The 21,647-nt window shown below is 41.2% G+C and overlaps 1 protein-coding gene across 1 annotated transcript in view; it reads right to left on the reverse strand.

The window, feature by feature from the left end:
- Positions 1–21,647, reverse strand: part of veph1 (ventricular zone expressed PH domain-containing 1) — a 71,064-nt gene that overhangs the window by 18,740 nt on the left and 30,677 nt on the right. Inside the window, exons 6-12 of the mRNA XM_058633815.1 lie at positions 21,226–21,435; positions 15,170–15,390; positions 13,118–13,330; positions 11,538–11,917; positions 8,344–8,483; positions 7,869–8,003; positions 225–342 (exon numbers count right to left, since the gene is read on the reverse strand). Coding sequence (XP_058489798.1) covers positions 225–342; positions 7,869–8,003; positions 8,344–8,483; positions 11,538–11,917; positions 13,118–13,330; positions 15,170–15,390; positions 21,226–21,435 — 1,417 coding nt within the window. The remainder of the gene's footprint in view (positions 1–224; positions 343–7,868; positions 8,004–8,343; positions 8,484–11,537; positions 11,918–13,117; positions 13,331–15,169; positions 15,391–21,225; positions 21,436–21,647) is intronic.

Here is a 21,647-nt window from a genome sequence, read left to right on the forward strand (position 1 = left end):
ATTACCAAAACACAGATGCCGATGCAGATGCCTTTATGCCTGATTGTTCCCACCTTTCTGCTAACCAGCTGAAACAAGCGTTTATCCCATCAAACCACTGAACATCCATGTTTTTATAGTCACACAATCCACTTCTGAAACACTTACCCATAAACACAAAGCCTTTTTTATATGAAATCAACTTGTTTATGCCCTTTTCACCAAAATATTGTGTGTTTGTGTACCTGTGGCCTTCTCAGGGTTGTTGCACATGAAGCAGCGCCAACCTCCCTCTTCTTCACTGTATCCAAACAGGTCAAAGAAACGCACCTCGTCCAGCTGGATCTGAAGACTGTCCAGGTCCTGAAGAAAGAAGACAGATGCAAATCGAATCACTAAAAAGAGACTGTGTTTGTAAGTCTGTCCATGCAAATTACAACACACTAGACATTTTTAACTCTCTTCTCAAACCCTTCATTCAAAACACAGCAGCCAGAATCCACATCACACTTTTGCTTGCATCTTACATCAGTGATTGAATCTCTTTTTCATGTCCCATCATGAATCATATGTGTATATTATGAGGCCCAGAACTGCAGGAAGGCCTGTTTTTTTCACACTAGGCTGTACATCAATGAGACCTGAAAGCAGAAGACATAAACTATGGGGTGGGACGCTCCAGCTCTGGAATGCAATAGACAGGAGCTCCCCATCAAAGTGAGCATCCAGAACAGACAGATAAAACCAGGAGAGGAGTGGAGAGAGGACAGAAGATTGAGGCCACAAATATCACTGTCAGAATTTGAGCAGAGAATTGAGACGCTGAAGCTCAGACACAGACAGCTTGTCTGTGTCTGTCTTGTGAGGCAGAGGAAGGTTGCTGATGCTGATCAATATTACTTAAGCTTCACATGTCTCTGAAAAATGATAGCTTCTCTCACCTTGCTGGTTGCTGTTTATGAATAATCCATACTCTTTGGTGTCTGTGTAGCGCACATGATCACAAAGCTATAGAGTGGGGTATCACAATGAAACAGATGAAACAAAATGAATATGAATGTGGGTTCAAACATCACTTGTCTGGTTTTCTTTGTATACGTTATAAAATCACTGTCAGAGTGAGAAGAAAATGGGGAAGAAAAGCACCAGGAGAGAAGTTTTTGCTCATCAGCATGAACAAATCAGTGTATGTGTATGTGTGTGTGTAAGAGACAGGAATAGATCCCCATTAGAAACCTCGAAGGACTGCAACACATGGTGAGAGCTGTACTCGACTTGAAATACACGCTGTCACACTTAAACCCTTGAGATAATATATTTATGTTATGGTGCTGGTAAGATGATGATGGATTACTCTCATTAGTCTTCATGAAAACGAGGCAGTTTTAACGCTCTGAGCATCTATAGTGTATTTACACCAGTTTATCTATGTGTGTATCTTCATGCTGTGATTTTCTGTCATGTGATCTGCAGTTTAAATATCCCGTGAACAGAAATCTGACTTTGCTGCCGTCCTTTGACTTTTTCTGATGATCCAAGCACCATTTGTGGAGGGCTGGATCTAAATGAATGTTGAGGAAAAACAGGGAGCTGTAATGGTTGAGCTACTGGTGTGTTTGACCTTCTGACTTGTGTTCCTTCAGCCTTTGATATTAATGAGCTCGGATGTAAATGTGAAAGCTGTTTCTGAAGCGCGTATTCCCCTGTGGAACCCTGAGACGTGGACGAAAAAGCAACATTTCAGCACACGTTGAATGATTGTCAGAGCATTCAGATGAATCCATACATCAGACCTTGTTTTGTGTTGTTCCAACTTGGAATTATTGATGTGAAAGGACTTTTGCTTGTGTATACGGCTAAACGAGGACCATGTGTGGCTGTGACCGACGGCCATCTGTGGGTTTACGTGAACATTAAAGACCCCCTTCCAATGAAAAGGTTTTGACCTTGTTATCATGCCCATATGGAGTTTTTATACAGCGGTCAACGCGCATCATGAGTGAAATAAGCAGTCGACACAACAGCTCTCTATAATAACCGTCACATCTTCTAACGCGATGTCACGTTTCATTTACTGCATTCCAAAGGAACAAATTATGTCACCTTTTTGTGATTCCTGGTTATCGTTTTGCTGTAGCGTGACGAAGGATCAGAGGATTATGTTAGTGCGGTATGTGAAAAGTTTCCCTCCTGAGCCTTTTCACCTGCCCATACTCCCTAGAGCCATGGTTCTCAAACTGTGGTACATGTACCACCAGTGGCACACAAGTTCCCTCTGGTGGTACTTGGAGGAAAATCAGAAATTCTGTGTATGTGTAGCTGAGATAAATTTTATTTTATTTTGGTCATCTATTCACATTATTTTCTATTGTGAACGCCACCAAAATAGTTTTCTATTGTAAATTGGTTCCACATTGTTATTTTCCATTATTTACCTTTTTGTTTCCCTGGGGAGTACTTTGGCGTTGCACCTGTGTGTCCAGCTTCAGTGAGCACTTACCTTACTCCCTCCCCCGCACTATCACCTTGTGCACTTAGATCCACTTCTGCACTCTCACCCTCTGTCAGTCCACTGTTCCTATCTACTGGATTTATTTTCAAGACTTCTATGTCGCTTATTCCTCTTTTGTAAGTCACTTTGGATAAAAGCGGCTGCTTAAATGCTTAAATGTAATATATAAAATGATTAGTCCCCTCATCTCTCGCTCCACCTCAATCTAATTTCGCTATACCAGTGTCTGAAGTGAGGAAGAGGAGGATGATGTGAAAATGGTTAACGTTAAATTGTTCTTGAAGAAGCTGCAAGTGTTGCCACTCGAGTCTAAAAACAGTGGAACAGGTCCCAAAAATTCCTAATTGAATAATTTAATAACATACAGAAGTGGCAATAAAACCCACAAAGGAATGGTTTGCTCGTTACAAAGCCGATGCGACTCGTCTATTCTCTAGAAAGCAACAACTGAAATAAAAGACAGAAGAGGAGCGGCGATGAAAAACACGCTGTCAAATCTAAGAAAAATGAGAAAGACGACACATTTGTTTCTATTACCATAAAACAATCTAGCCACAGTCTGCGTGGTGCCAGGTTCACCACGGTGTAACCCACAGCTGACAGCCCATAATGCACAGACTAAATGACTTGTATATGGTTTGAATAAGCCATGTTTAGAGTGTCATGTGTGCAGCCGAGTAACGGGGCCGATGTGAACAAAACACAAGTCCATATCTGATTTATCAGGACCAGAGCAGTTGATTCAGTAAAGACACAAAGAAACAAAGGCTGGATTATGTGGGTCTGAATTTAATCTCTCTATCCTCATGTAACCCCCTCTTCCTTTTCAGTAAACACCCCCCCTTTTTTTTCTTTTTGCAACTCTCTCCATCACTAATTATAATTTGAACAAGATGCGGATTCTGATTGCAGGCAGCCTGCAAATGTAGTAATAGACGTATTAAATATAACCTTTTGGAGACGTTTTATTTTTAAATTCCATTTACAACTTTATATACAAATAGAAGACATCATTTTAGGCGTTAAGAGTAACAATTTACTTTGCATGTTGTTAACTTTTGATTTGTTTTAAAGTCCTTGATAAAATGTTGATTCAGAATGAAAACAAATATATTCTGGAGTTTGATTTTGAGTTTTCCAGACCAAAGGAGAAAGACAGTGGGGGGTGGAGGCAAGATGAGGAGGAGAGCCGGGGGGGAGTGGAGGCCAGGACAAAGGTGAGTGGATAAGAAGTGGAAATGTTGGAAAGGAGAGTGGAGAGGAAGTGGATGGAAACGATAAACAAGACAGTATTTATTATTTATTCATGTTTTGTTTTCTGGGCAAACGTGGATGAATGTGATGCTTTAAGATCTTTCACTCCTTCAGCTTCTTCTTGACCTTCTTTCACAATAAAAATAGTTAGGTTAGTTAATTAGTAAATTAGTGTGCTGTGTGTTTGTTTTTCTTTTCACCTTGTGACAACTGCATAAACTGTGATGTCGCTGACAGGCCGGAAACAAAACCAACAGTCCTCCAACTGAAACGTGTAACTCTGGGTCTTTTTGACCAAACCCTGAATACGACCCCTATATATGTATGTTTTTAGCTTACCACGACAAATTCCACTAACCTTTCAACCTTTCTTTGCCTTTCAGGCAGACGTTAAGTTCATACTCTTTAACCTTCAAACTTACACTTGTAATAAGCAGCTATTATAATAAATGAAGTGATTATAATTGCAATGATGACCGTGCTCTTTCACTCATCTGAAACCTATGCACGCATTCACATCATTCATGCACTTTTGTGCATGGGAGCCTATTTTCAGACTTTACCTGGCAACAAGAAATACTACTTTCTGATTGGCTGACAGGTTGCTAATTCCAGACAGCTGTATGAATGGACTACGCAGAGCAATCTGCCTTTGCATCATCCATTCATAGATTACTCATTTCTGTGTGGTGAGTTTTATCGCAGCGTGAGAAATGTCATGTGTCAAGCTTAGCCCTGTTAAAAAGACAGGGCTTTTGACCACACCAAAGCACAATGCTTTAACCACCAAGCAAACTGCCAGTGGAAACCTTGTTGAAGTCATCAGTGATCATTTTATATGCGGTAACTAATGTGCATCTTTGACTTTGGTCTCTCTTTAAAGCAATTGTTTAGATGATCTAACAGATGAAATACAGGCGTTGTCCAAAGATTTAAAAAGTAAGGATTTTCTACAAACATTAAAGGCGACATAGACCGGAAGCTCCAATTAACGCTGCGTTTGTGTGTGTATCTGCGTCATTACCTCGTTTATGAAACCCTAAAGTTTCAGAACAAACAGTTCAGCCACTGCTGAGAAAATAGTGTTGTATTGTTTTCCTGGGATCTGCGAAGCGGATCGGCACTTCCCTATGCTGATGATGTCATCAGAATCCCTCACCACTCCTCTCACCACTGTAGCGCCTCCTGGTGCGGCACTAGTCCAGGCACATCCGGTTGCGTACATTCAACCGCAGAAGAAGAAGAACTACTCTCGTTGTAGCTGCTGAGATGCAGAGCATCCACCGTGCCAGAGGAGGAGCTGTGTATCTGAGAGCTGGCCTACCAATTACGTCACTTCAAGGTACCTGGCCAATCACAGGACAGTGGGAAAGCTCTCGTTGGCTGGCCAATCACAACACAGTCCACATTCTGGGGGTGTGATTTTGGTTTGAAACTGCGTGGCTGACGAGAGCGTCAGTGAGGAGATATTTTGATCGGCTCGTTTGCAGCGACTAGTAAGTTTTTAACCATGAAAACAAGTTAATATATGTAAGTAGACCTCCATAACTATCATATGTGTGATACAAGCATTTGATGTCACCTTTAACACTAACAGCTGGAGGACAAATGCGTGTTGCAACTTTGCACCTGAAATAGTGCATCTCAAAAATAGAGCAGATGAAGAAGTAATGAATAGCTTGTAACCTATGGTTCCAGCTCTTAACGGCATGGTTTAGGTTTTTCACTACAATAGTACCTACTCAACGTGGGCGTAGTCATCACTCCACTGCTGCATGAAACTGAAGTGTACTGTATCATTAGAATCAGTTAATTAAAAATATTTGTTCAAAATATTTGTTCATGACCGGAGCACAGACTCTGTCTGATACAGTCACTGGACTGAAATACAGCAGTGCTGTCGCCAAATAAACCAGACTCCTCTGTTAAATGTTGAGATTTAAGTCATTTCCCTGGTCATTTTTGGAGATGAACCCACATTTTAAGGATTGTTAAGTCTTTTTAACTGAGCTACAGTTCGGCATTGTTCTGCTTGATTCTTGTGTCGGACGGCACTCTGATCAATCAGTGGCCGGCAGTCTGGTGACGTCACACATAGTGTCGCTTTTGCTGCTTGGAACCTCGTACTAAAAAAAGTACCATGTACCAGATACTATCACTAGTGGAAAAGCAAAATAACTGTGCCGAGGCGAGGCGAGCCGGTGGAAACGTGCCAAATGTGTTCACCTGGATCGGAGATATTGTTCAGACCCAAAGCTGATTTAAAAACCAGCATGTATTGCACATCTTGTCATAAGACTCAGGGGAGAATGCTGATCCTACCATTAAAACCCTCTTAAACCCGAAATTAAACATGTTTTTGACCAGTGGGAATTGGGTATATATAACTCTCCCTCTTGCCTGAAAATTCTTAATCTAATCTCATTTAGTTGAATTGTATCTCTTGGTTTTCAGCTGTCCTTCCTCCTACCTCCTCTTCTTCAATCAGACTTTATCTTCCCCACAGTTGTGTCAACATATGATCTCACTATGGACAATAAAAGGGAAAAAAAAAAAGGTGAAAACAATGCTTGTTTAAGTATCTCCTCAGTCTCAGACTTCCACTTCTCATCCTATCTCAAGCCACATCTTTCCTCTTTTTCCTTTCTCACTTCCTCTTCCCTCGCACTACATCCTCTTTTCTGTGAGTTACTTAAAGTCAATGCTCCCATTATCCTGCATTTTCACAATCTTTACATTTTTGTCCATATTCAGCCTCATTCTTTGATTCTTGTCATTCCGTTCTGTGTGCTTGCTATCCTCAAGATTTTATCTTTCCAATTCTTTCTTTTATCTATAACAGACTCTTTATTATCTGTTTTGTATATACCTTTTTATCTCTATCACCCATTTTGTCCACATTCTTGTTGTCCCTTCCTACTCCATCACTCTTATCTCTCTCACATCAGCTTTCTATTATTTCTGTGTCGTTAAACTACTAAACTGACTTCTCAGAGAAAACACAAGTCTCTCTTAAACCGCTGAAGCCTCATAAAGTCCTTTAGTCTGCCCTTAAATCTCCCTGTCAGTACAGATATAATTGGTAACCTTTCAGTCTCTTACATATGTAATAGCTTTCACATCTTTTCTCTCCCCGTCTTCCACTACATGTGTTTCTGATTGGCTGACGGTGACAGGGGTGAACCTGTAGGTTTGATGGAGAGAGAAAGCAGAGAGGAAATGCAGTGCATGTGGATGGCGGTAAAGGTTGTGACCTCTCCTGTTAAATCTCATCTCCTTTCAATGTTTTTTTTTTTTTAGTGTTTCATGAAAATCCAGACTGAGCTCATTTAATAAGGAAAAAAAAGAGACATTAAGAGTAACTCTACACTGGCAAAACACATGGTTAATACAAAGTAGCATCCATATACTGTATCTGCTGTTTTAAACTTCACTACTTCCTACATGGGCTTCACAAAAACACACTAAAATAAAGCGGCAGCAAATAAAAACAGCGATGAAAGAACTTCAAATCTGTGGCGCAGAAAACAGTCAAGCGTTTTTATTGTGAGATTAGCAGGATGTGTAACTTCAATGGTGAGTTATCGTAAAAAACAAAACAAAAGTCTGCATGCATATACTGTAGAGAGGGACACAGACCGATTCAACGTCCTTGTTCTCTTCTAAAACGTGTTTGGTTTGAATGAGACTGAATGTGTGTGTGTTTGTTTTTCATATGGTAACCATAGCTGGTCCATTTCACTGCAGACACTGTACAACCTTTTTAGAGAAAGACAAACAACAGCTGTATTATCTTTGCAGGTCTAATTACTTCCTAGAAAACACTTAGAGTGTCACATTATGGGGAGCACCACCCACATCCACGCACTTACAAAAACAAAGGCAGAACAGAAATAAGCACATGGAACCCGCATATAAATTCACACGTTGCTGTTGTCTTCTTCACCCAATCTGTTAATTACTCCTTTACACACACACACACACACACAGAGTTTCATATTTACATGAAGTCTATGTTGAACTTTGACACTTTTCTGTTTTTCACTCATCATGACTTCATCCTCTCTGCTGGACAAACACACACATACGTGCAGACACACACACACACACACTGGTCCAGTACCTTCCTGTGTGGGGTGGTGTGCTGTGTCATAGCCATGGGAAAACTGTGGGCTCCCTTTAGCTGCGTCTTCTCCCAAAGAGAAGCCAGTCTTTGGACACACTCGTCCCGGGTGCACAGGGGGACACTGGACTTACTCTGGTTGAGAGGGGAAAACAAATGATTAACACAAACTAAATAAATATGACACTGTGCGAAGAGAAATGAGTGAAAGACGGAGAAAGAAGTTGGGCAAACAAAAGTCAGTTTTGTTTGACCTACAAAACCACGTCTTACGTTCCAGGACATTTATTAAATGCCAGGAATGTTCAGATTTAACAAAGCTCTCCTTTTGACTATTGATTCACTGCAACAAAGCTATAATTCCTGACAGTCGTGGCCCCGGAGCCAGTGTGGAGTGTTATAATGCTTCAAAGTGAAACTCTTGACAGTTTGCAGATTACATTTTATCTTTTGCAAGCAGAATATGTGGAACCACCTGCAGATGCAGCAGCATCACGTGAATCCACAGGTGAGGCTGTCTGCTGGTCAGGTTGAAACAGGACTTGGCATACAGGCAGTAGTGTCCCTTCTGAGGACACGAGAACGACAGCTTGGCCACACAGCCTCGATTTATATCTGACACACAGAACAAACAGATAAGTGGAAAAAAAAAAGATTAAAAAATGATATTGATGAGATGCAAAGCTGACAGTCAACCTCGCACTATTGCTCTTTGCATGCTGCCTTGTGTCTATTGCACATATGGACTTGTGCAATACTGGAAACATACTTGGAGACTGATTCATAGCATACAAGGGCAATACATCTTGTAAAGGGCTTCTCTTCCCACTAACACCCCCCACAAACCTACACCTCCCTGCCAAGGAGAAGTCGGTGAACAGTTGCGGTGCTTCACATTGAAATCATCTGCTGCATTAGGATAGAGTTCAAAATAAATAAAGGATTAACTCTCTGAGAGCTTTATTCTAGCATTTCATTTCCATTTACATAATTATTTAATTTCGTATCGACAAAACAAAGTTATAAATAAAATCGTAACAACACTTATTCCGTTCGAGTCTGCTTGAGGTAACAAGTGTTTTCACTTTTGGGCAAAGCGTTACATGACGCAAGCCACAGAGAGTGACACAGTGTACACAAACAACCTCGTTGATGTTTACACCAGCGACATTTTTAATTTACGATGGAATTCCAATTTAATACAGGCCAGATTTGATGGCTCACATTCATAACTACAAATGCTATGGCATCTGACTTTCTGGAACGGCATATATGGCAATGGGACAACTTGCCAAGTCCGAATGTACACGAGGAGGAGACAATGTATTGGCTGTGTACGTTAGTATAGTAGGAGTATATTGAATCAGTTTCCTGTTGACCTTTACGTCACAGAAAAACAAAGGAGATGGATGGTGACATGGGTCGTGCTGTGGTTCTGTATGTACGTGTTAATTGTTATAAGATCAAACATGGCTCTAGGGGTTGCTATGTTGTCTGAAGAAAGATGCCACTGCCGTATGTTTCCGGCAACAGTACTACAGCATATGTTGCCTCCTTCTGCTCGGAAACTAGTCCGACTAAGTGTATACATGCAGGAGTAATCGGACGATGAATGCCATTATAACGTGTTTGTGTAAAACAATTAAAAAACAATTATCTTAGTCCGACTAAAATTGGACTTTTAGCATGCACGTAAACACACTGATTGGCAATCGGATTTGGAGCTTCAGTCACTGCAGCCTGGTAATGTAAGCATAGTCTGTTTCCCTCCAATTCCACTCGAGGTATTCACCAACCAGAGGCTGTCAAATGTCTCTTGGCCAAAAAGCAACCACACTCCTCACCTGGCACTCATCATCTGCTTTGAAAATTGCAAAAATCTGCTGCACATTTAAATGAACCTTAACTGCAGGCAACAGAAGTAATTTGCAGCAAAACTCAACCTTAATTTGTTTTCCTACAAATTATCTTCAACGCCTAAGTGGTTCCATGACATATTTAAGCAGTAGCTCTCAACAGGCAGTGTTAGCGGTAATAAAACACTGAGTATGATATTCTAAAAGACCTGCACCTTCCTCTTCTGAGGCAGGAGTTGAATAATAACACAAACACGAAGGATGTGACAAACATTATGGCACAGTAACGAGTCAAAACTGTCAGAACTCCTGGGATAAACTAATTACATACATATTAATTACAATATTATTCACTCATACACACACGTGTCATATGTCAAAGATAGTTAATATGTTATATGTTAATATACAAAAATTAATCACACTCTATGTTGACGTGTATGTGCACTGTTCATGATAATCCAAGAGAGGGAGGGTCAGCAGCTTATGTGTAAATCAGCCATCATCTCGCTGAGGATGTATCATCATATTCTAGTTGCCTTGGCTTTGACTCACATTAGGACGCAACAGGTAGAAGTGTGTGTGTAAGCATGCATGTATTTTTTCTTTTTATCAATAATGTTTCTGCGTCACTGTACATTCATTTCACAACATTCATTTCTTAATTTTGCGTTTCATGTCAGTGAAGTTTCGCAGACTGGTTATTACAACACACAGTGACTTATTAGTTTGGGAGTGGCAGCATCAAGTAAATTAAAAACACACAATCAAATATGTGTTGACAGGCGCCGCTAAAAGATAGTAAAGAAGTCTTAACTCGACTGAAGCAAAAGAAACTGAGAAACATGAGACATGAATGAAAGTAAAATATCCAGTCCCTGAGAAGGACGAGGTATGAGAAGGATAAGAGGTGAAATGCAAAAGTGGATTCAATTGTAGACAGTGGTTTGGGTTCATTTAGAGACAAAGGGTTTTGATTTCATTGCTGACCAAATAAACTGCCTGATCCTTTGTCTCTACTCTGCACACACTGCTGAAACTGTGAGTGCATGCTCACAAAACTGTACCCATATACACACACGATTGCATCACATTCATCTGTTTCTACTTAGACCTGGTTATGTTGTGTCGATGTAACTGAATACAATGACTCCACATTCTTTGACTCTATACCTCCATTAATGTTTCCATTAACAAATACATCCATGACGAAGTCACATGGGGGTTTCACTCACTTTAGAGTTCATCCTTTCTCGCTTAAAAAAATGAAGAACAACTGCAAACATCCCTGAGGGTCTGCACACAATGTTAAACCAACAATACACTGAGGTAGCAAAGGTATGCGGTATTGATCAGAGCCATAAGGCTTCAAATGTTGACGTTAAGACTCAGTTTCACACCAAATCTACAAGTGAAATTAGTCCCACAAATGCAGACCAAAACCTGGAACTAATGAGACAAAACCTCCTTTCGGAGGGCTTTGTACTGACGTTTAGGGCTTTGAATTAGATTATGGTTAGGCATTGACTGGTTATAGTTAAGGTTATGCAGCAGCGTTTCCCAATCCTGGAGCCCTGGGTCATCAAGCTCTGCAAAAGCCTGATAATTACCCATTCATTTAAGGATAACGGAAAACAGAAAACAATTTGTGTGAGTCTCTGTGTGTGTGTGTCATCATTAATGAGACTACAGCCATCACTGTCACTGCAGTTTCAGCAGGTCACATGATCTGAACTTCATAAGTGCTTTACATATGTACTGTATAATCCACTAACGCTGTAGTAGTGACTACTGACAAAGACGATTACATTACCTTCTATCACACACTGATCTGGGACTGGGATCTGCTTCACCATGTCTTTACAGAAGTCTCTGATTGTCTCCATGTTGTCTCTTAAATGGACGAAGAGTCTGTCAGCCTCGTCCTGCTCCTCTTTAGCTTCATCCTTCTCTTTGCTGTCACCTCTACCTGCCTCTCTGACCGCTCTGTCCAGGGCAGCAGTGACGGGCAGTGAGGAGCCATCACTGGTCCTTTTCCTGTCGCTTGGCGGTGCTTTCTGGTTTTCTGGCTGCTGTTTAGGTAAAGTGTTGGGGGAGATGTTGTCTGGAACTGGCTCCACTGCATCACCGTCCTCCCCACTGTCTGAGTTGATGGAGTGTGAGTGCATAGCGTGGAGCGCCAGGCTCTTTGACCTGAGAGGGAAATAAAGAAGTCAGTCCAGTAGAGTTGACAAGCGAAAACCAATTCCTTTTCTTCTTTTCATCACCTTAGAGTACAGGGGTTGGTTTGGTGTTGACGTCTTATAATTAACACATATGACCTCTGACTTTACCTTTCCCAAGCAAATCAAGCAACTACGGTTTGTCATTCATTTTCATGTGTGTGTCTCGTAAGCTTCTGCTTAGACTTGAAAGGCATGTTCTCGCTGGTTTGTCTGTTTGGGCTACGACACAAACATGACAGTGCAAAATGGTATACGCCTCTGCGTATAAAAGTCTAATTCTAAGGCTACAAAAACCAAACCAAATTTTAATTTTACAGTGTTTATACACGTATACTAACAGACTTATGGGAAGGACATTCAGTTTGTGCCAATAAACCTTCCTAAACATTTACGCACTGGGCGATTAAGATAACAACATTAAACAGGAAAAATGACTCAGCTTCAGCAGAACTGTGGCCACGAGCCATGTTTCTACTTCGGTTACTGAACTACCAAGGTCTGTGTTGTCTTTATCAGAACTACACTCAAACGTCCAAGTTAAACTTGCTACAGCAATGCAGTCCAAGAAGCTGCTGTAACTCAAAGTCAGAACATGCTTTACAAACTATTAATAGATATAATTTCCATATGTTTGCAGACAGAGTCAACATTCCCATAGCTTAGATATTACCTGGCATCAAAATATAAGCAGCTTTTTGCAAGGTCAAGTTAACTGCAGCAACATGACTCTTGGCTTTCATGCTTTCAAGATGGCTGCATGTCCCACACACTGTTAAACACTTGATTAACACACTGTACTTGATTAAAAGGTTAAATATTATTACCATTACAGCACAATAGCTGCTGTGGGCTCTCTGTACATAAACAGATGGAATAATGTCATCTTGGATCCGATCTCTTGTTAATTAAAGCAATGAAATCAACAGAGTTATACAATGACAGTGATAATAATCTTTTCCCTTTTAAAGAACAAATGTTTGGGTCATTCCACAAACAAGTTAGTTAGAGCTCATTTGTGTCGAGCAGCTGGTCACTGGCTCGACTCCCAGTCAGATGAACCATTCACTGAACGTCTCTCCCCAAATCTCCATTACTCTTCCTTGTCTCATTTCAGTGTCTATCAAGATAAAGACATAAACGTTAATGTTAATGGGACAAACCAGCTGACCTGATGGATCTCTCCTCTCTGACAACTTGGCTCGGGCTGTAGCGTCGCAGGCAGACAGGCGAGTCCTCCTCCACCCTCTCTCCCCCCATTTTCTCCTCAATGGCCTGGATCTTCACCTGAAGTTGCTGTACCGATCCCCGTCCTTTTTCACCTCCTCCCCCTTGACCTCCAGGGAGAGATGCACAGGGAGATGATGGGCTCGGCTCATCCACCCTGTAACAGATGAAATGAAAAGATTTTTTGTCTGTAGAACCCAAATTCAGTGACTGGATAATGTCCTTAGAATCTTTTAACATGGAAACAATGAAGAGCCACAGAGGAAGGATTCTTCTAACAGGACAGATGTGCAGTAAATGTGAACAGAGCAGATTATGACAATAATGATGGTATATGATGATGTGTCGCAGTGCACACACCAACAGCAGGTTATACATAGACAATAATAATAATGATACTATGGAAATATGGATGTTAGTAATGGAGGTAGAAGTTGGAATGAAGATTAATTTGGATGGATTTGAGTCGTATCTCTCTCCTAATCACTTTGATTCCAGTTAACTGTTTCTTTCTCACAATGGCGTCTCTATTTCAGGGTCTTTCAGCCACAGTGAACATGAACAAGTCTCTTTTTCTCTCTTGCTGGCTAAATCTAACCCCGTCCTCTCTCTTTTTGGATCCATTTTTCTTTTCCCCTCTGAGGAGAATTTGTTCTAAAACTTTTCCCGTTGCTGTTTGTTTTTCTCCAGGTTTTGAATCCCTGTGCTCCTCACCCCCTTCTCTTTCACCAATAGCCTGCCTCTCTCAAGCCCCCACTCTCTCCATCTTTCTTTCAGTAGACCCCAAGCAAAGCCTCTTAGAAGCCGCAAATCTGCACATACTGTTCTTATTTCAGAGGGAGGACTGTGTGTTTCATTCCCACACTACAGGCAGATGAATCCCATTCAACTTATGCACATTAACACGCAAATTCATGGAAGCACACACTCACACAAGCACATGCATATGCTGTTTTATGTGTTGTGCATCCATACTGTTTTCTAAGTACATCCCATGACACAGAATAATAGGGAATTCGGAATTATTTATGGTTTATTAGGCCTTAGCATTAAAACAATCTGTTTAGTGTGTCTTCAATGTGTCTGTTGCTATGGTCTATTGTCTTCAGTGTCTCCAAACTCGTCACTGCTCGATGAGACGTGCAGATAAATCAGTCACTTTTGAAAGCAAGGCTCTGTTGCTGGTTGCAATCTGTGTTGAAATAATCTTGAAATTGCACAATGTGCTTTGTCATCATGAAACTAAATCTCTGGTATCATATTAAGGAAATATGAGCAATAACGTGTCTGCAGTGCTAGTGATTCCCCAAGGCGCCTCAATACTTCATGCAGTTTTATCGCAATGTGTGAGCCAAACACAAAGTATTCATTTAAACATCTGAATTCAAGCTGTTCGATCAGCAATTCCACACAGGCACTTATTAAGTACTGGTGAGCACTCAGTGAGTCATGACCATGAGGTGATGACATAGAAGGATTCAGAACAACATCCTCTGACGACAGAAATGAATAAATGTCTACATGATTTTTATTTTTAACCTGTTTGGAGTCAGCTTTGGGTTTCAACCACTAATGTATCGTGTTATATTTTCCATACATGATTTTTAATAATAACAGTTTCAAAGTGAGTTAGAAGTATTTATAAATGGTCTATATAGTCGTAATTTAAGAGCTTTCCTCTACAGTGTTTGGAGTACATCTCCTGTGTACACAGCATTTCTTTCTACCATACATCATTCACACACTGACGCAACGGTCGCTGGGAGTTAAGTGTCTTGCCTGAGGACACACTGGACACATGGACCAGAGGAGATGGATATCAAACCCCTGACCTTCCAGTTGGAAGACTCTACATATTGAACCACTTGACAGTGGGCGGGCCTAATGTTTGGTGCTAGAGGTGGCTATCAGGGTCAGCAGAGCAGTGTCTGTCATGGGCGACTAATATTGCTGAAGTGATAATGAAGTAACGTCAGGTCGGCAGGACTTTCCCAACCTGCAGCGTGTGGCCGCGCTCTCTTCCAGCCTTCTACCCAACAGTTTGGCTATAGCTGTAAAGGAGTTGCTCATCCTGTAAATGTCTTTCCCACAGCCTCCCAGCAATAACGGGTAACGGTCAGTCAGAGCTCGGATCTCCAGCAGCAGCGTGTGGTGTAAGCTGTGCTCCATGGTGCCCAGCAGTGACACCAGGAAGACCAGCGAACTGTGAGCATGAGCCTGGAGAAAGGAGACAACAGAGCCAATATTTAAAAAAAAAGAAATGATAATATCTGGTGACGTGATCCTGACATCAACAGTAAAAGATAGATAACAGATGAAACCTTACAGTTGAGTGGTTATTTCTAATGTTGTGGACAGAAAATGGGACTATTGTTTCATTACGTCTTCTGATGATAAATGAGTGAATATTTTGTAACATTACCCACATTGGTTTTACATTTGTCGGCCTTTTGGGGGATTTGTTTAACCTTCTTTTGCATTTAAATCATGACAAACAGTAAATGTGAACACATGCAGATGTCCTTCAGCTAAACTTGGAGAATATAAACTTGTTCTTTTTCCAAATGACAGTACTTCCCCATTGTCCGCATACACTCACGCACACCATATTTTAAACTGTATCCAGTATCCAACTCTCTCTTGAGTATATTTGTTGTATTCTCCAAGGCAGATTCAAACATATGAACTACCAAGCAATACTCATAACTAATATAGTCACGTAACTGAAACATGTACTATTATTTAATCACTATGGAAACTGCAATCCTTCATGAGCCAAATTAGATTCTGATCCATTACTTAACAAGTGACAGACGTGATTTAAAAGGGCCAAAAAGGCCTCATCTGTGCACAGAAAAAAAGAACCCTGTAAAAAAAAAATGCTCTGCTCTTAAAAAAATAACAGCTTCAAAGTGCTTCCTCTGCTTCACTGAGTGAGAGACAAACTAAGATGGATTGATGGGGGAGCAGAAAGATGGACAGAGCTAACCCGAGTGTGCAGCGCTTAAGGACACCTTGTAATGAGGAGAGAAGAATGCAGTTACTGCACAGTTTCACAAGGTCTATGACTAAAGGTGCCAGGAAAGCTAGAACATGACCGTTTTGAGCAAACGGGATTAAGAGGTCTGTGGAGCACCACAGTTCTGGCTTTTATTGTTGTGATGATTTTACAAAATTACAGCATTAGCAGAACTTTCATCTTAGACTCTGCGAGTGAGACTTGGCCTTTTTTCCCTCATTGGTCAATAATGAATGTAAAATGTAGTGAAAATAACAGGAAGCTTATGAGAACTATGAACTGTTGCACTTAATTATGTGTTTTGTTGTTTTCCAAACAAATACACACACACACACACACACACACTCATTTCCTTACAAAATTTGGCCCATTCACTTCTAATTACTTAATAATCATAATTCATACAACAATGAGAGCCGGTCCCATCTGGCAGTAGCACATGTGCTTGTATGATAGAGATATCTGTTTCAATAAATGAATGATAAATGAAGAAAACACTGCATTTGTCTATTGTCACCATGCCTCTGCTCACCAACATGTGGTTCTTGAGTCTTTTCCTCATCCATCTGCTCACTGATCTCTCAAAACTGAAGCTGAATTCACAGCTGTGTGCTTTGTTTCACGGAAATCAGTAGCGACAATACTCGTTGGAGATGTAATTTCTCTGAAAAGTGGTCATTTTCTCCTTGGATGTGTGAGGGGTTTAAAGCAAATTGAAGCAGAAATCATATTCCCTCAGTACAAAAACATCACACCTCCCTTTTAACGATAAAACCTGATATTAAATCTATTTATCTTAATGCCAAATTTAAGGGGAAAAGGAGAGCATTTATAAAAACATCTTCTGGATGGTGTTCAAACTCACCCCTGGACTGCATGATATTCCATCTTTATAGACTGTATACAGTGTATATAGAAGTGGCTTCAGCAGCCATACTTGCTGCTGCCTCCCCCTCCTCTTTATCTTTTCAATGTGCTTAATCATTCAAATCTCTCTTGTGACACCCAGGTTGGCACCAAGTGAAGTGCTCTATTGTTTTCAAATTATTTATTGACGTCAAAATTCAATGTGCACCCTTACGTCACTGCAAACTGAAATTCCTTTGATGCCTGGAAAAACCATGGGGAACTTTTATTCAAACGGATTGGTGGTAAAAACAGAAGCATCCCGATGGAGTTGTGTAATATGTGCTTGGAACAAATAACATTTATGTGTTTTAGAGTCTCCCCAGTTTATGAGGCTTTAAAAATTGTGGTGAGGATGACAGGTAAAGGTTTTTGGGGCTATTGTTCATCTTATTACAGTGGATAAGAACAAAAACATACAAAGACCATAAATTCGATGCTAATAACTCCAAATTCTCTTGTCTTGATGACCGCTCAAAGCTGTTTTGTCATTCACCCAATCAAATCCATTTACTCACTCATTCATAAAGTGCATCTACGTGCAGCGTATTTTCTATCACAGATCTTTCACATCCATTCACGCGCTGTCAGGAGCTACATGGGTTTAATGGCATATTTCTATCGGCTTTACTCGCCTCGCCTTGCTTTCAGTAACGTTTCCACTAGCATAGTACTTGGTACCAGGTACTATCTTCAGTACCTGCTCCGGCGAGGTTCCAAAAGTGTGCTGAGTAGGTACTATGCGATCATTGGTCAGACTGCCGGCCACTGACTGGCCAGAGTGCCGTCAAAGGAAGAGACACAAATCAAGCCAAACAGTGCCGAACTGTAGATCAGTTAAAACTACTTAACAATCCTAAAAACGTGGGTTAATCTCCAACAACTACCAGGAGTCACTGGTCACTCGTTTGTTTTTGTGTGTGTGTCGTGTATAAAATGAAGTCACCGCAGTTTCATGCAGCCGTGCAGTGATGACTCCGCCCACGTTGAGTAGGTACTTTTTTATAGTGGAGATGCAACCTAAACCGTGCTGTGCCGAGGCGAGGCGAGGCATAGAGCCGGTGGAAATACGCCCACATTGTGTCTTGTCCACATTGGCATGTAGTCCAGTGGAATCAAACACCCAACCTTCCACTTGAAAGACGACTTGCTCTCCCACTGAGACACCACTTGAATCATGTCTTATCTGTATCTACCTCAACAGGAAAATCAAATCATTTTAGCCTATCATTATCCATATAAGTATTTATTAGTTACAGTACATAGATCTAAGTTAGAACTGTGGTTTAATCATGTCATGAACAATATAGACTAACTTCTTTAAGGAGGTGAAGGAAGCCAGAGAGTGAGGGTTGTGCAATCCTGTTAGAATCAAGTGTGTGTGTGTGTGTGTGGGGGGGGGCACAAACACAAGCCCACAGGAGGCGTTCTCCACTGCCATCACCAGGAGGCCTCTGCAGGGGCATTTCCCAGAAAAACACGGGTTATTTATCAAATGGTTCCAATGTGAAGAAAGACAGGACACTATGGTCCGACCAATTGTGCTCATGCGTGTGTGTGTGTGTTTCTAAGCTGGATTGGCAGGTTTTTGGACAAGAAGAGGAGGAAGGGAACTTTTGGAAGAAAGGTTGCCCTGGAGTAATAGAAAACGATATTATGGTTTCCAGATCCATGATTTCTGTGTGTGTATGTATATACATACATATACATACATAAGACTATACATCTGTGTGTGGGGTGCACCTTATTACCTTATTTACAGACAGATGATGTATTTTCCCCCTTTGGTTAATTTCCCAAAATTGTTATTACACCACTTTAAATGGACCCTGAGGAAATGAGAGTGGGAACCCTCGGCGTGTCCTGCTGTCGCTGTCATATCTTTAGACACACACACACCTCGGAGGGTCTGTGATCTGTGACTTCATCTGACCCGTCATTACAAATCATGTATTCCATTTTATGTCTGTACAACATCAGTTAACCCATTTATCTCATGCTCTAAACCTGCAGGGGTGTGTAGGAGGGTGCTTTAACTGACAGAATTATGAAAACACTGCACTTCTCTCTCTCTCTCTGTGATGCAAAATCTCATGGACATGCGTCAAATAGTTGTTGAGGTTGTGGGCCAACCAGCCATCAAAGGTTAAGGTCAAGTTATTTTCATCCTCAGAGAAAGAAAGAAGATCAGCTACAAAGACAGGATTCACTGGCTCACCCTCTGTGTGCTCGTGTGTTTTCTGAAGAACCTCGGCCCGTGTCACTCACACACATTTCCCACAGCGATGCCACCTTTGCGGTTTGTTCAAGCCATTGCGCTAATTAACCTGTACTTAGCAGCTCGAGCGTTTGAGCAGAGGGTTCCTGTCACAGTCACTAAAACACTTCTGACTACAAGAGAAGGGTAATTAGGGGATAATGAGTCAAGTCTGCAGGACAGCCTGGGGTTTGGCCAGAGTGAGGCTCACAGGACAAAGTCAGCTTTATTTAATCTAATGTTAGCTTTATTTCTCTTGGGCGCTGAGTAATGTATTAGTTGCAATGGGAGTTGTGGTGATATAGTCGTACTCTCAAATGTAAATACCTGAAACACATAATAAATGCTGCACAACATAAAGTTGCCATGAGAATGCAACTCACTCTCATTGGAGATTGAGTCTGGACGAGGGTGTAGTCACCTCCCACATGCAAGTGTGACCAACAGATATAGATCAAAATGCCTCTGTACGCAATTAGATAGACCTACAACCAATCAGATCCAAGGATCTGGATGATGAATGCAGAACGATGGAAAACGTGTCAACAAATGTGCACGTTGTAGATCCTAAGAGTGATGGCTATCTAATAATGGTGTCTAATGACTTTTGCTTATAGCCTGCCTAATGTCACACTACATCTCACCCAGACTTAACAGTTAGTCCAGAACGTCTGCACGCGAGAGCTCATGCTCTGTGTTGGCATCTCTGCACTGGCTCCCAATCTATTTTAGATCTCTTCTTGTGGTACTTGAGATTAAAACACCAGGGAGACATTATTATTATTATTATTATAATTACTGTTGTTGTTGTTATCATTATTATTCTGCCTCTGTTTGGTCTTTGTGAACAGAAACCACGCCACATAATGCTGTGGCCTTGATCTCAAACTGTTCTCGGACACTTCATTGTGTTCTCAGTTGTACACCAACATTTTTGCAGCTGCCTTACTTCACGAGCATAATGTTACTGTTGCGTCCGTCCGACTGTTTGTCGTGATGTAAAACAAATCACTTCCTGTGTGCAGCACAGGAATGTCCCCAAGCGACATGAGATCAAAACACTGCCCGACTGAGAAACACAGAAAAGAACTGCGTGGAGCTGATAGACTTAATCAACAATGTGTGCACAAATGAAAGTCACATTTGTTTATACTGCTGCTGTACCTGTTTAGGTATATACTGTATATCCATTTGTTATCCAGACAATGTCAAAGATGGCACTGCACACAATGGTGCCCTTGACTATGGAGATGGCTGAAAAAGAACTGTAGTCAGTGGTTGTGCAACTAATCTGGTGACTTTTTTTTTACAGTTTATTCTTTTGTCAGCACAAGACGTTCTAGTGCTAGAAGATCTAATAGTGTTATGGCTACACTGCTCCTTAAATGTTCCCTTAAATGAGCTCTTTTCAGAGCAGCAGTGTTGGACTCCTCTGGTGGCTCAGCGTGTGCTTGTATCAGAGAGACTCAGGCAGCAGCAGTCATCTTCTCTGGAACCAAACCTGTGATAAAATAATCACTACTGTCTGTTTCAGTGTGTGAATATGTGTTTGTATGTGTCAGACAGAACTATAACATTATTCTCATGCCATCTTTACGTAATGACAGCTTGTCTTTGTTGAATCAATGCACTGGCAATACATACATTTGTTTACATGTAGTTTTGTGCAACAGTTTCACTGTTTTCCTTCTTCTCTCTCCTCACATTCCTTAATTTGAAACTTGGGAAAGAAAAAGTTAATTTTCTTAACATGTGTCACTGAAATTAACCCACATCTGTTTGCATTCATCCCCCTCTTGCCGTTTGTGTACATTTCAAAACGTTGTTCAGTTTGGAATGAACAATGTAAGTCTCTGCTGTGTGTTTGTACCTCACTGATGATGCCAACAGCACTGTGGATTTTGGCCACATGGCCCAGGAGAGCAGAGCATTGCTGTCCCACAGTCCTCAGCACCGGGAGGAAGCTGACCAGTGAGGAGGGGCTGGCCTGTGACACGTCTACGAGCACGCCCAACACGGCCTCTGTCATAGACTTTTCACCGAGGTAACCGACCAGCAAAGGCACCTGAGGGCTCAACATCTGCATTGAAAGACACAAAATAAAACAGGGCTTTTGATTATGACTATAAGAAATCCTGCCACTGTGTGTGTCCCAGTGTGCAACGAAGAGCCTGGTGACTAATAAGAAACAAAAGCTTGATTGTAGGACCGTCTGGAAAAATTGAGTGAACGAGCATTTCCTCCTCATTATCTTTACTGGATCACACTGACAATTACCATCACTGCAGCTCC

This window comes from Solea solea, chromosome 7, assembly GCF_958295425.1.
Source record: "Solea solea chromosome 7, fSolSol10.1, whole genome shotgun sequence".
Lineage (NCBI taxonomy): Eukaryota > Metazoa > Chordata > Actinopteri > Pleuronectiformes > Soleidae > Solea > Solea solea.